This window comes from Drosophila miranda, chromosome XR, assembly GCF_003369915.1.
Source record: "Drosophila miranda strain MSH22 chromosome XR, D.miranda_PacBio2.1, whole genome shotgun sequence".
Lineage (NCBI taxonomy): Eukaryota > Metazoa > Arthropoda > Insecta > Diptera > Drosophilidae > Drosophila > Drosophila miranda.
The window spans coordinates 49,495,611-49,511,063 of NC_046674.1; the positions used below are offsets into that span (position 1 = coordinate 49,495,611).

Genomic DNA, 15,453 nt, shown 5'->3' on the forward strand with positions numbered 1-15,453 from the left:
GATAACCCATATCACTCAGTACGGCAGCCCCATTACAACCTATATCAGCCAATACGGCATCCCTAGCTTAGATTAAGAATCCATAAATGTACGGCCACCCCAGAAAAATACCGAAGATACGGGCACATGAAAAGTATGTAGATCGACGCTCGTTCATTCTAAATGGCGGATGAGTGGAATAAAGACGTGTTCGGAAAAGTAAATTGTCCATCCTATTTCACTCTCACAATCTCAGAAGTGGGCCCTACTCACAATGTGCGACATCGAATTAAACCAATTCTCGGTAGTGCAAGAGAAGGTTCGATCGGCCAAGCGGAGCAGCAGCAGTTGGCAGAGGAAGCACCAACTATGGCGCCGACAGTCGTAGAAGAGGCAGCACCATCGATTCAAGACATGCAGGAGGAATTTCTACTATACACGGAACAGCCTAGCGCAGTAGAAGCCGAGAACGACGTCCTGATGAAATTACGCGCAGAGATAGATGCAGGCAGAGTCTTGATGAAAAAAAATCATGACGAAATAAACAAGATCGTGCATGTCGGCCAAGCCAATGACGTCATCAACGAGGGCAACGAAGCTACCGATATCGATAACAGTGGCAGCGCTAACAGCACCACAGTTAACAGTGGCTGCGCTAACAGCACCAATGTTAACAGCACCATCGACCACAGTGATGGAAAAGGCTCCGATTCAGACAGTGTTGCAAAACGTCAGGACACAAATGTAAACAACATATGGGGAGCTTCGGCAACATCGCTCACATTGGCAAAGGAAGTGACTATGGAATTCGACGGGACACAGTGCGCCAAAAACTGGGTCATACAGCTGGATAATATTGCCGAAATCTATAAGCTGGACAAAATCACTTAACGAATGCTCCTGATTGCTAAGCTCAAAGGAAACGCTCAGAGTTGGCTCCATGCAGATTCCGCACGTATATTGGAATCAGCTCATTACTTGTGCGAGCAATTGATCGTGGCATTTGGGGCAACCTTGAACAAAGGAGAACAAAGAGACAGATTCCAAAATCGTCAATGGCGTTCAGAAGAAAATTTTGCCACATATTTTGAAGAAAAAATGATGCTGGCTAGAAACATCAACATAGACACCGAGGAGTTGAAGGAAAAGATAATCGATGGAATTCCGGCTTCGGGCTTGCGAGATCAGGCTCGCATTCAGTGCTTCTCGGATCCGAAGCAAATTCTACGTGCATTCTCGGAAATCCGCCTTCCGCAGCGGAAGCAGTATGCCACACCAGTCTCGGCAGATGCTGCAGCTAACAAGGGCTTACGCTGCGCCAACTGCAACTCACGTGGTCACTTCGCCAAGGACTGCTTCAAGCCAAAAAGGAAGCCTGGATCCTGCTACGCATGTGGGGCATTTGGCCACCTTGTCGGACAATGCCCGGAGAGAAAAAGCGTAACCAACAACAATTATGTAAGATACTGTAAGATTTTCTTATGCAATAAGATTGTAACATCATTAATTTCAGCATGCCTCATAGACTCTGGGAGTAAAATATCGTTCGTTAAGAAAAGTTTAATTTCTACAAAAACCATCATGGAGCCAGTTCTGAATCATATTTTGGGCTGAATCGAAGCCAATTGAAAACATTTGGAAAAATATTATGTTATGTTTTGAAAGGAGGAATAAAATGTTTTTTTCATTTGAACGTGGTATCGAACGAGTCTATGAGTCATGGTGTGGTTCTTGGCAGAAATTGTATGAATGCATGCGCGCTAAGCTTGGACCTAAACACTTTGAAAATGGTTACGTTAGACGCTGTAAATGAGAAAGCTAATAATCAATTAAGTAATAATTCAGCAATACCGATAGAAAGTGATAAACTGCAAATTAAAACAATGGGCATGAGTATAGGAAAAAACGAAAAGTTTAATGATAACGCTAATAAAATAGTTAGAGATGAGGTGATTAAAGAAGCCAAAATTGATGAAATTGTTAGTGATACCGTTAGTAAAGAGATTGATGAAATTTGTGATACCGTTAGTAAAGAGATTGATAAAATTGTTAGTGATACCGTTAGTAAAGAGATTGATAAAACTGTTAGTGACACAATTCATAAAATGATTGATGAAATTATTAGTTATACCGTTAGTAACGATGATAATATAATTGTTAGTGAAGACGTTAGCAAGGATAGTGAAATTGTTACGGAAGTAGTTAGTAAAGCAGGTACTGAAAATTTGATCGATCATACCAGACCAATCAGTTATATAAGTGAAACAGGTACTTCGATAAATGACGATGCGGTCGTTACTGATGGAATCGTTAGTAGCAAAGCTGAGGACACATACAATGAAATCATTGCTCCAGACATTTTTAATATCAATTATTTGGAAGATGAAAAAGTCGATTACATCTGCGGAGAAAAAATAAGTCATGAGCTAAAATGTCAACTAAGGCAAGCAATCGAAGACTATTATGTAAACACTGTAAGGCCAAAGGAACCTTTAGTTAAATGCGAGATAAAACTTAGTTTAGAAAAATCAAAACCGTTTAGCTGTGCTCCAAGGCGACTGTCATATAACGAAAAAGATAAACTGCAACAATTATTAGACGAATATTTAAAGAACGGGATAATACGACCAAGTGATTCCGTATCGTATTGGTTAAAAAGAAAACAGGGGATTTAAGGTTATGTATAGATTTTAGAAAACTTAATCAAAGAAGGACAACTATCCCATACCCCTCATCGATGATTTGCTCGACAAACTAGCCAACAAAAAGATCTTTACGAAGCTTGACCTCAAAAATGGTTACTTTCATGTGTTTGTTAATGAGGAATCGTTCGTGACACCTTTAGGACAATTCGAGTTCCTCAGAATGCCGCAGGGTCTGAAAACGGCATCAGCAGTGTTTCAAAGGTTCGTTAACAAGATATTCGATGATTTGATTAGAGATGATAAAGTTATTGTTTACATGGACGACATAATGGTTGCCAGCAGAAATATACAAGAACACTTAGAAACGCTAAAGGAAGTCTTCAATAGATTAGCGAAAAACAAGTTAGAATTGCGAATAGACAAATGTGAGTTCTTACAATCAAACATAAAATATCTGGGGTTTTTAATAAAAGGGCAAGGTATAACAGCAGATGACAGAGGATTAGAAGCAATCAAAAACTTTCCAATCCAAGACAAAGTACAGGTTGTGCAAAGTTTTCTTGGCTTATGCTCCTACTTCAGGAGATTTATAAAAGATTTCTCAACTGTTGCCAAACCGCTTTACGATCTTTTGAGAAAGGATACCAAATTTCAGTTTGGTGAAAATGAATTAAATTGCTTTACAATGCTGAAGGAAATGTTAATGCAGGCACCCATTTTATCAATTTATAATCATAAAGACGAGATAGAACTGCACTGTGATGCAGGCGCTCTTGGCTTCGGGGCAGTGTTACTTCAAAAGAAAGACGACGGAAAACTGCATCCAATTTTTTATTTTTCTAAGCGAACAACTGCAGCGGAATCAAAATATCACAGCTTTGAGCTGGAAACAATGGCAATTATTTACGCTCTGCGCAGATTTCGCATATATTTATATGGAAAACGGTTCAAAATTGTGACTGATTGCAATTCCCTTACGTTAACGCTCAACAAAATTGAACTCAACCCGCGTATTGCCAGATGGGCTTTAGAGCTGCAAAATTGTGATTTTGAGCTGAGCCATAGAGAAGGCAGCAGAATGCAACATGTAGATGCGCTGAGCAGATGCACAAATATGCCAAGCCAAGGATCACAAAGTACAAAAAATTAAGCAACAGCTAGATGAAAATGAACACAAGCTTTTCGAAATCAGAAACGGTGTAGTTTACAGGAAGAGTAATGACGGAAGATTATTATTCTATGTTCCAACAGATGTGGAAGACCACGTTTTATATAAATATCACAACGAAATAGGACACATAGGTAGAGACAAAATGACAAACATAATTAACAAAAGTTATTGGTTTCCAAACGTTAAAGAAAAATGTTCCGGTCACATTGAAAATTGTTTGAAGTGCGTTGCGTTTTTACCTAAATCAGGAAAAGAAGGATATTCACACTCCATTCCAAAAGGAAATATGCCATTTGAGCTAATCCACATCGATCATTACGGTCCGGTTGACTCGGGTAGATCAAAAAAGCACATATTAGTAGTTGTTGATGCTTTTACAAAGTTCGTGCGTTTATATACAACAAGAACAACGAATACACGAGAGGTCATCGTTTCGTTAAAAGACTACTTTAGAGCATACAGCAAACCCAAATGCATAATTTCAGATCGAGGGAGTTGCTTCACATCAAACGAATTCGACGAGTTCCTGACAGAGACTGATATCAAACACATTAAAATCGCTAACGGATCGCCTCAAGCAAATGGTCAGGTGGAACAAGTCAATAGAAGCCTTGGGCCAATGATAGCGAAATTAGTAGAACCAGAAAAGGGTATACATTGGGATGCAGTAATAGACAAAGTAGAACATGTATTAAATAACACACAGCACAGGAGCACAAAGCAAGTGCCTTGTAAACTTTTATTCGGCATAGAACAGAGAGGAAAAATTATAGACGAATTAAAAGAAAAACTAGAAGAGTTAAATGAAGTACAAGAAAACAAAGATCTAACAGAATTAAGAGATAAAGCGGCGGAAAATATAGAGATAGCTCAAGCGTGCAACAAAAAGCAATATGACAAGGGCTTAAAGAAACCCAAGGAGTACAAGGAAGGAGACTATGTGATGGTTAAAAATTATGATTGCACAGTGGGAGCATCTAAAAAACTAATCCCCAAAAACAAAGGCCCCTATGTAATCGAAAAAGTTTTAAAAAATGACAGGTTTTTGTTAAAAGATGTAGAAGGTTTTCAAGTATCCCGTAACCCATATCAAGGTGTTTGGAGTATCAAAAACATAAAACAGAAATAAAAGCTAATATATATACATATAAGGAAAAAATGTAATATATGCTAAGTGTATTGTTATCCACAATGGAATTTCCTTATCTTTAAGTGGATTAGGTGATCCAGCAGTCAGGATGGCCGAGTTGTGGTAGGATAACCCATATCACTCAGTACGGCAGCCCCATTACAACCTATATCAGCCAATACGGCATCCCTAGCTTAGATTAAGAATCCATAAATGTACGGCCACCCCAGAAAAATACCGAAGATACGGGCACATGAAAAGTATGTAGATCGACGCTCGTTCATTCTAAATGGCGGATGAGTGGAATAAAGACGTGTTCGGAAAAGTAAATTGTCCATCCTATTTCACTCTCACAATCTCAGAAGTGCGCCCTACTCACAATGTGCGACATCGAATTAAACCAATTCTCGGTAGTGCAAGAGAAGGTTCGATCGGCCAAGCGGAGCAGCAGCAGTTGGCAGAGGAAGCACCAACTATGGCGCCGACAGTCGTAGAAGAGGCAGCACCATCGATTCAAGACATGCAGGAGGAATTTCTACTATACACGGAACAGCCTAGCGCAGTAGAAGCCGAGAACGACGTCCTGATGAAATTACGCGCAGAGATAGATGCAGGCAGAGTCTTGATGAAAAAAAATCATGACGAAATAAACAAGATCGTGCATGTCGGCCAAGCCAATGACGTCATCAACGAGGGCAACGAAGCTACCGATATCGATAACAGTGGCAGCGCTAACAGCACCACAGTTAACAGTGGCTGCGCTAACAGCACCAATGTTAACAGCACCATCGACCACAGTGATGGAAAAGGCTCCGATTCAGACAGTGTTGCAAAACGTCAGGACACAAATGTAAACAACATATGGGGAGCTTCGGCAACATCGCTCACATTGGCAAAGGAAGTGACTATGGAATTCGACGGGACACAGTGCGCCAAAAACTGGGTCATACAGCTGGATAATATTGCCGAAATCTATAAGCTGGACAAAATCACTAAACGAATGCTCCTGATTGCTAAGCTCAAAGGAAACGCTCAGAGTTGGCTCCATGCAGATTCCGCACGTATATTGGAATCAGCTCATTACTTGTGCGAGCAATTGATCGTGGCATTTGGGGCAACCTTGAACAAAGGAGAACAAAGAGACAGATTCCAAAATCGTCAATGGCGTTCAGAAGAAAATTTTGCCACATATTTTGAAGAAAAAATGATGCTGGCTAGAAACATCAACATAGACACCGAGGAGTTGAAGGAAAAGATAATCGATGGAATTCCGGCTTCGGGCTTGCGAGATCAGGCTCGCATTCAGTGCTTCTCGGATCCGAAGCAAATTCTACGTGCATTCTCGGAAATCCGCCTTCCGCAGCGGAAGCAGTATGCCACACCAGTCTCGGCAGATGCTGCAGCTAACAAGGGCTTACGCTGCGCCAACTGCAACTCACGTGGTCACTTCGCCAAGGACTGCTTCAAGCCAAAAAGGAAGCCTGGATCCTGCTACGCATGTGGGGCATTTGGCCACCTTGTCGGACAATGCCCGGAGAGAAAAAGCGTAACCAACAACAATTATGTAAGATACTGTAAGATTTTCTTATGCAATAAGATTGTAACATCATTAATTGCAGCATGCCTCATAGACTCTGGGAGTCTATTCGTTCTATTAAGTCTATTCTAGTCGTTCGTTAAGAAAAGTTTAATTTCTACAAAAACCATCATGGAGCCAGTTCTGAATCATATTTTGGGCTGAATCGAAGCCAATTGAAAACATTTGGAAAAATATTATGTTATGTTTTGAAAGGAGGAATAAAATGTTTTTTTCATTTGAACGTGGTATCGAACGAGTCTATGAGTCATGGTGTGGTTCTTGGCAGAAATTGTATGAATGCATGCGCGCTAAGCTTGGACCTAAACACTTTGAAAATGGTTACGTTAGACGCTGTAAATGAGAAAGCTAATAATCAATTAAGTAATAATTCAGCAATACCGATAGAAAGTGATAAACTGCAAATTAAAACAATGGGCATGAGTATAGGAAAAAACGAAAAGTTTAATGATAACGCTAATAAAATAGTTAGAGATGAGGTGATTAAAGAAGCCAAAATTGATGAAATTGTTAGTGATACCGTTAGTAAAGAGATTGATGAAATTTGTGATACCGTTAGTAAAGAGATTGATAAAATTGTTAGTGATACCGTTAGTAAAGAGATTGATAAAACTGTTAGTGACACAATTCATAAAATGATTGATGAAATTATTAGTTATACCGTTAGTAACGATGATAATATAATTGTTAGTGAAGACGTTAGCAAGGATAGTGAAATTGTTACGGAAGTAGTTAGTAAAGCAGGTACTGAAAATTTGATCGATCATACCAGACCAATCAGCTATATAAGTGAAACAGGTACTTCGATAAATGACGATGCGGTCGTTACTGATGGAATCGTTAGTAGCAAAGCTGAGGACACATACAATGAAATCATTGCTCCAGACATTTTTAATATCAATTATTTGGAAGATGAAAAAGTCGATTACATCTGCGGAGAAAAAATAAGTCATGAGCTAAAATGTCAACTAAGGCAAGCAATCGAAGACTATTATGTAAACACTGTAAGGCCAAAGGAACCTTTAGTTAAATGCGAGATAAAACTTAGTTTAGAAAAATCAAAACCGTTTAGCTGTGCTCCAAGGCGACTGTCATATAACGAAAAAGATAAACTGCAACAATTATTAGACGAATATTTAAAGAACGGGATAATACGACCAAGTGATTCCGAATACGCTTCCCCTATCGTATTGGTTAAAAAGAAAACAGGGGATTTAAGGTTATGTATAGATTTTAGAAAACTTAATCAAAGAAGGACAACTATCCCATACCCCTCATCGATGATTTGCTCGACAAACTAGCCAACAAAAAGATCTTTACGAAGCTTGACCTCAAAAATGGTTACTTTCATGTGTTTGTTAATGAGGAATCGATTAAATATACATCGTTCGTGACACCTTTAGGACAATTCGAGTTCCTCAGAATGCCGCAGGGTCTGAAAACGGCATCAGCAGTGTTTCAAAGGTTCGTTAACAAGATATTCGATGATTTGATTAGAGATGATAAAGTTATTGTTTACATGGACGACATAATGGTTGCCAGCAGAAATATACAAGAACACTAAGAAACGCTAAAGGAAGTCTTCAATAGATTAGCGAAAAACAAGTTAGAATTGCGAATAGACAAATGTGAGTTCTTACAATCAAACATAAAATATCTGGGGTTTTTAATAAATGGGCAAGGTATAACAGCAGATGACAGAGGATTAGAAGCAATCAAAAACTTTCCAATCCAAGACAAAGTACAGGTTGTGCAAAGTTTTCTTGGCTTATGCTCCTACTTCAGGAGATTTATAAAAGATTTCTCAACTGTTGCCAAACCGCTTTACGATCTTTTGAGAAAGGATACCAAATTTCAGTTTGGTGAAAATGAATTAAATTGCTTTACAATGCTGAAGGAAATGTTAATGCAGGCACCCATTTTATCAATTTATAATCATAAAGACGAGATAGAACTGCACTGTGATGCAGGCGCTCTTGGCTTCGGGGCAGTGTTACTTCAAAAGAAAGACGACGGAAAACTGCATCCAATTTTTTATTTTTCTAAGCGAACAACTGCAGCGGAATCAAAATATCACAGCTTTGAGCTGGAAACAATGGCAATTATTTACGCTCTGCGCAGATTTCGCATATATTTATATGGAAAACGGTTCAAGATTGTGACTGATTGCAATTCCCTTACGTTAACGCTCAACAAAATTGAACTCAACCCGCGTATTGCCAGATGGGCTTTAGAGCTGCAAAATTGTGATTTTGAGCTGAGCCATAGAGAAGGCAGCAGAATGCAACATGTAGATGCGCTGAGCAGATGCACAAATATGCCAAGCCAAGGATCACAAAGTACAAAAAATTAAGCAACAGCTAGAAGAAAATGAACACAAGCTTTTCGAAATCAGAAACGGTGTAGTTTACAGGAAGAGTAATGACGGAAGATTATTATTCTATGTTCCAACAGATGTGGAAGACCACGTTTTATATAAATATCACAACGAAATAGGACACATAGGTAGAGACAAAATGACAAACATAATTAACAAAAGTTATTGGTTTCCAAACGTTAAAGAAAAATGTTCCGGTCACATTGAAAATTGTTTGAAGTGCGTTGCGTTTTTACCTAAATCAGGAAAAGAAGGATATTCACACTCCATTCCAAAAGGAAATATGCCATTTGAGCTAATCCACATCGATCATTACGGTCCGGTTGACTCGGGTAGATCAAAAAAGCACATATTAGTAGTTGTTGATGCTTTTACAAAGTTCGTGCGTTTATATACAACAAGAACAACGAATACACGAGAGGTCATCGTTTCGTTAAAAGACTACTTTAGAGCATACAGCAAACCCAAATGCATAATTTCAGATCAAGGGAGTTGCTTCACATCAAACGAATTCGACGAGTTCCTGACAGAGACTGATATCAAACACATTAAAATCGCTAACGGATCGCCTCAAGCAAATGGTCAGGTGGAACAAGTCAATAGAAGCCTTGGGCCAATGATAGCGAAATTAGTAGAACCAGAAAAGGGTATACATTGGGATGCAGTAATAGACAAAGTAGAACATGTATTAAATAACACACAGCACAGGAGCACAAAGCAAGTGCCTTGTAAACTTTTATTCGGCATAGAACAGAGAGGAAAAATTATAGACGAATTAAAAGAAAAACTAGAAGAGTTAAATGAAGTACAAGAAAACAAAGATCTAACAGAATTAAGAGATAAAGCGGCGGAAAATATAGAGATAGCTCAAGCGTGCAACAAAAAGCAATATGACAAGGGCTTAAAGAAACCCAAGGAGTACAAGGAAGGAGACTATGTGATGGTTAAAAATTTTGATTGCACAGTGGGAGCATCTAAAAAACTAATCCCCAGAAACAAAGGCTCTATGTAATCGAAAAAGTTTTAAAAAATGACAGGTTTTTGTTAAAAGATGTAGAAGGTTTTCAAGTATCCCGTAACCCATATCAAGGTGTTTGGAGTATCAAAAACATAAAACAGAAATAAAAGCTAATATATATACATATAAGGAAAAAATGTAATATATGCTAAGTGTATTGTTATCCACAATGGAATTTCCTTATCTTTAAGTGGATTAGGTGATCCAGCAGTCAGGATGGCCGAGTTGTGGTAGGATAACCCATATCACTCAGTACGGCAGCCCCATTACAACCTATATCAGCCAATACGGCATCCCTAGCTTAGATTAAGAATCCATAAATGTACGGCCACCCCAGAAAAATACCGAAGATACGGGCACATGAAAAGTATGTAGATCGACGCTCGTTCATTCTAAATGGCGGATGAGTGGAATAAAGACGTGTTCGGAAAAGTAAATTGTCCAACCTATTTCACTCTCACAATCTTAGAAGTGCGCCCTACTCACAATGTGCGACATCGAATTAAACCAATTCTCGGTAGTGCAAGAGAAGGTTCGATCGGCCAAGCGGAGCAGCAGCAGTTGGCAGAGGAAGCACCAACTATGGCGCCGACAGTCGTAGAAGAGGCAGCACCATCGATTCAAGACATGCAGGAGGAATTTCTACTATACACGGAACAGCCTAGCGCAGTAGAAGCCGAGAACGACGTCCTGATGAAATTACGCGCAGAGATAGATGCAGGCAGAGTCTTGATGAAAAAAAATCATGACGAAATAAACAAGATCGTGCATGTCGGCCAAGCCAATGACGTCATCAACGAGGGCAACGAAGCTACCGATATCGATAACAGTGGCAGCGCTAACAGCACCACAGTTAACAGTGGCTGCGCTAACAGCACCAATGTTAACAGCACCATCGACCACAGTGATGGAAAAGGCTCCGATTCAGACAGTGTTGCAAAACGTCAGGACACAAATGTAAACAACATATGGGGAGCTTCGGCAACATCGCTCACATTGGCAAAGGAAGTGACTATGGAATTCGACGGGACACAGTGCGCCAAAAACTGGGTCATACAGCTGGATAATATTGCCGAAATCTATAAGCTGGACAAAATCACTAAACGAATGCTCCTGATTGCTAAGCTCAAAGGAAACGCTCAGAGTTGGCTCCATGCAGATTCCGCACGTATATTGGAATCAGCTCATTACTTGTGCGAGCAATTGATCGTGGCATTTGGGGCAACCTTGAACAAAGGAGAACAAAGAGACAGATTCCAAAATCGTCAATGGCGTTCAGAAGAAAATTTTGCCACATATTTTGAAGAAAAAATGATGCTGGCTAGAAACATCAACATAGACACCGAGGAGTTGAAGGAAAAGATAATCGATGGAATTCCGGCTTCGGGCTTGCGAGATCAGGCTCGCATTCAGTGCTTCTCGGATCCGAAGCAAATTCTACGTGCATTCTCGGAAATCCGCCTTCCGCAGCGGAAGCAGTATGCCACACCAGTCTCGGCAGATGCTGCAGCTAACAAGGGCTTACGCTGCGCCAACTGCAACTCACGTGGTCACTTCGCCAAGGACTGCTTCAAGCCAAAAAGGAAGCCTGGATCCTGCTACGCATGTGGGGCATTTGGCCACCTTGTCGGACAATGCCCGGAGAGAAAAAGCGTAACCAACAACAATTATGTAAGATACTGTAAGATTTTCTTATGCAATAAGATTGTAACATCATTAATTTCAGCATGCCTCATAGACTCTGGGAGTAAAATATCGTTCGTTAAGAAAAGTTTAATTTCTACAAAAACCATCATGGAGCCAGTTCTGAATCATATTTTGGGCTGAATCGAAGCCAATTGAAAACATTTGGAAAAATATTATGTTATGTTTTGAAAGGAGGAATAAAATGTTTTTTTCATTTGAACGTGGTATCGAACGAGTCTATGAGTCATGGTGTGGTTCTTGGCAGAAATTGTATGAATGCATGCGCGCTAAGCTTGGACCTAAACACTTTGAAAATGGTTACGTTAGACGCTGTAAATGAGAAAGCTAATAATCAATTAAGTAATAATTCAGCAATACCGATAGAAAGTGATAAACTGCAAATTAAAACAATGGGCATGAGTATAGGAAAAAACGAAAAGTTTAATGATAACGCTAATAAAATAGTTAGAGATGAGGTGATTAAAGAAGCCAAAATTGATGAAATTGTTAGTGATACCGTTAGTAAAGAGATTGATGAAATTTGTGATACCGTTAGTAAAGAGATTGATAAAATTGTTAGTGATACCGTTAGTAAAGAGATTGATAAAACTGTTAGTGACACAATTCATAAAATGATTGATGAAATTATTAGTTATACCGTTAGTAACGATGATAATATAATTGTTAGTGAAGACGTTAGCAAGGATAGTGAAATTGTTACGGAAGTAGTTAGTAAAGCAGGTACTGAAAATTTGATCGATCATACCAGACCAATCAGCTATATAAGTGAAACAGGTACTTCGATAAATGACGATGCGGTCGTTACTGATGGAATCGTTAGTAGCAAAGCTGAGGACACATACAATGAAATCATTGCTCCAGACATTTTTAATATCAATTATTTGGAAGATGAAAAAGTCGATTACATCTGCGGAGAAAAAATAAGTCATGAGCTAAAATGTCAACTAAGGCAAGCAATCGAAGACTATTATGTAAACACTGTAAGGCCAAAGGAACCTTTAGTTAAATGCGAGATAAAACTTAGTTTAGAAAAATCAAAACCGTTTAGCTGTGCTCCAAGGCGACTGTCATATAACGAAAAAGATAAACTGCAACAATTATTAGACGAATATTTAAAGAACGGGATAATACGACCAAGTGATTCCGAATACGCTTCCCCTATCGTATTGGTTAAAAAGAAAACAGGGGATTTAAGGTTATGTATAGATTTTAGAAAACTTAATCAAAGAAGGACAACTATCCCATACCCCTCATCGATGATTTGCTCGACAAACTAGCCAACAAAAAGATCTTTACGAAGCTTGACCTCAAAAATGGTTACTTTCATGTGTTTGTTAATGAGGAATCGATTAAATATACATCGTTCGTGACACCTTTACGACAATTCGAGTTCCTCAGAATGCCGCAGGGTCTGAAAACGGCATCAGCAGTGTTTCAAAGGTTCGTTAACAAGATATTCGATGATTTGATTAGAGATGATAAAGTTATTGTTTACATGGACGACATAATGGTTGCCAGCAGAAATATACAAGAACACTTAGAAACGCTAAAGGAAGTCTTCAATAGATTAGCGAAAAACAAGTTAGAATTGCGAATAGACAAATGTGAGTTCTTACAATCAAACATAAAATATCTGGGGTTTTTAATAAATGGGCAAGGTATAACAGCAGATGACAGAGGATTAGAAGCAATCAAAAACTTTCCAATCCAAGACAAAGTACAGGTTGTGCAAAGTTTTCTTGGCTTATGCTCCTACTTCAGGAGATTTATAAAAGATTTCTCAACTGTTGCCAAACCGCTTTACGATCTTTTGAGAAAGGATACCAAATTTCAGTTTGGTGAAAATGAATTAAATTGCTTTACAATGCTGAAGGAAATGTTAATGCAGGCACCCATTTTATCAATTTATAATCATAAAGACGAGATAGAACTGCACTGTGATGCAGGCGCTCTTGGCTTCGGGGCAGTGTTACTTCAAAAGAAAGACGACGGAAAACTGCATCCAATTTTTTATTTTTCTAAGCGAACAACTGCAGCGGAATCAAAATATCACAGCTTTGAGCTGGAAACAATGGCAATTATTTACGCTCTGCGCAGATTTCGCATATATTTATATGGAAAACGGTTCAAGATTGTGACTGATTGCAATTCCCTTACGTTAACGCTCAACAAAATTGAACTCAACCCGCGTGTTGCCAGATGGGCTTTAGAGCTGCAAAATTGTGATTTTGAGCTGAGCCATAGAGAAGGCAGCAGAATGCAACATGTAGATGCGCTGAGCAGATGCACAAATATGCCAAGCCAAGGATCACAAAGTACAAAAAATTAAGCAACAGCTAGAAGAAAATGAACACAAGCTTTTCGAAATCAGAAACGGTGTAGTTTACAGGAAGAGTAATGACGGAAGATTATTATTCTATGTTCCAACAGATGTGGAAGACCACGTTTTATATAAATATCACAACGAAATAGGACACATAGGTAGAGACAAAATGACAAACATAATTAACAAAAGTTATTGGTTTCCAAACGTTAAAGAAAAATGTTCCGGTCACATTGAAAATTGTTTGAAGTGCGTTGCGTTTTTACCTAAATCAGGAAAAGAAGGATATTCACACTCCATTCCAAAAGGAAATATGCCATTTGAGCTAATCCACATCGATCATTACGGTCCGGTTGACTCGGGTAGATCAAAAAAGCACATATTAGTAGTTGTTGATGCTTTTACAAAGTTCGTGCGTTTATATACAACAAGAACAACGAATACACGAGAGGTCATCGTTTCGTTAAAAGACTACTTTAGAGCATACAGCAAACCCAAATGCATAATTTCAGATCAAGGGAGTTGCTTCACATCAAACGAATTCGACGAGTTCCTGACAGAGACTGATATCAAACACATTAAAATCGCTAACGGATCGCCTCAAGCAAATGGTCAGGTGGAACAAGTCAATAGAAGCCTTGGGCCAATGATAGCGAAATTAGTAGAACCAGAAAAGGGTATACATTGGGATGCAGTAATAGACAAAGTAGAACATGTATTAAATAACACACAGCACAGGAGCACAAAGCAAGTGCCTTGTAAACTTTTATTCGGCATAGAACAGAGAGGAAAAATTATAGACGAATTAAAAGAAAAACTAGAAGAGTTAAATGAAGTACAAGAAAACAAAGATCTAACAGAATTAAGAGATAAAGCGGCGGAAAATATAGAGATAGCTCAAGCGTGCAACAAAAAGCAATATGACAAGGGCTTAAAGAAACCCAAGGAGTACAAGGAAGGAGACTATGTGATGGTTAAAAATTTTGATTGCACAGTGGGAGCATCTAAAAAACTAATCCCCAAAAACAAAGGCTCTATGTAATCGAAAAAGTTTTAAAAAATGACAGGTTTTTGTTAAAAGATGTAGAAGGTTTTCAAGTATCCCGTAACCCATATCAAGGTGTTTGGAGTATCAAAAACATAAAACAGAAATAAAAGCTAATATATATACATATAAGGAAAAAATGTAATATATGCTAAGTGTATTGTTATCCACAATGGAATTTCCTTATCTTTAAGTGGATTAGGTGATCCAGCAGTCAGGATGGCCGAGTTGTGGTAGGATAACCCATATCACTCAGTACGGCAGCCCCATTACAACCTATATCAGCCAATACGGCATCCCTAGCTTAGATTAAGAATCCATAAATGTACGGCCACCCCAGAAAAATACCGAAGATACGGGCACATGAAAAGTATGTAGATCGACGCTCGTTCATTCTAAATGGCGGATGAGTGGAATAAAGACGTGTTCGGAAAAGTAAATTGTCCATCCTATTTCACTCTC

General features: G+C 38.8%; 2 protein-coding genes across 6 annotated transcripts; both read left to right on the forward strand.

Moving 5' to 3' along the window:
* LOC117186387 lies at positions 1–3,564 on the forward strand. Of its 3 annotated transcripts, none has more exons than XM_033387113.1 (2): positions 1–1,437; positions 1,493–3,564. In XM_033387113.1, exon 2 carries the CDS (start codon positions 1,692–1,694, stop codon positions 2,652–2,654), a length of 963 nt encoding a protein of 320 aa, XP_033243004.1. In that variant the 5' UTR covers positions 1–1,437; positions 1,493–1,691; the 3' UTR covers positions 2,655–3,564. All 3 variants share the same exon structure in this region; 2 of them are coding, with proteins under 2 accessions (XP_033243004.1, XP_033243005.1).
* A 4-nt stretch (positions 3,565–3,568) lies between these two features.
* LOC117186386 lies at positions 3,569–15,453 on the forward strand. Of its 3 annotated transcripts, XM_033387112.1 has the most exons (3): positions 3,570–6,488; positions 6,544–11,587; positions 11,643–15,453. In XM_033387112.1, exons 1-2 carry the CDS (start codon positions 5,214–5,216, stop codon positions 6,553–6,555), a joined length of 1,287 nt encoding a protein of 428 aa, XP_033243003.1. In that variant the 5' UTR covers positions 3,570–5,213; the 3' UTR covers positions 6,556–11,587; positions 11,643–15,453. The 3 variants fall into 3 exon arrangements, with proteins under 3 accessions (XP_033243002.1, XP_033243001.1, XP_033243003.1); XM_033387111.1 differs by having other exon boundaries at positions 3,569–11,587; XM_033387110.1 differs by having other exon boundaries at positions 3,569–6,488; positions 6,544–15,453.

Excerpts from the sequence above, each read along its gene's own strand:
- LOC117186386 (XM_033387110.1), top strand. The coding sequence starts at position 10,313 with ATGGCGGATGAGTGGAATAAAGACGTGTTCGGAAAAGTAAATTGTCCA.
- LOC117186387 (XM_033387113.1), top strand. The coding sequence starts at position 1,692 with ATGAGTCATGGTGTGGTTCTTGGCAGAAATTGTATGAATGCATGCGCG.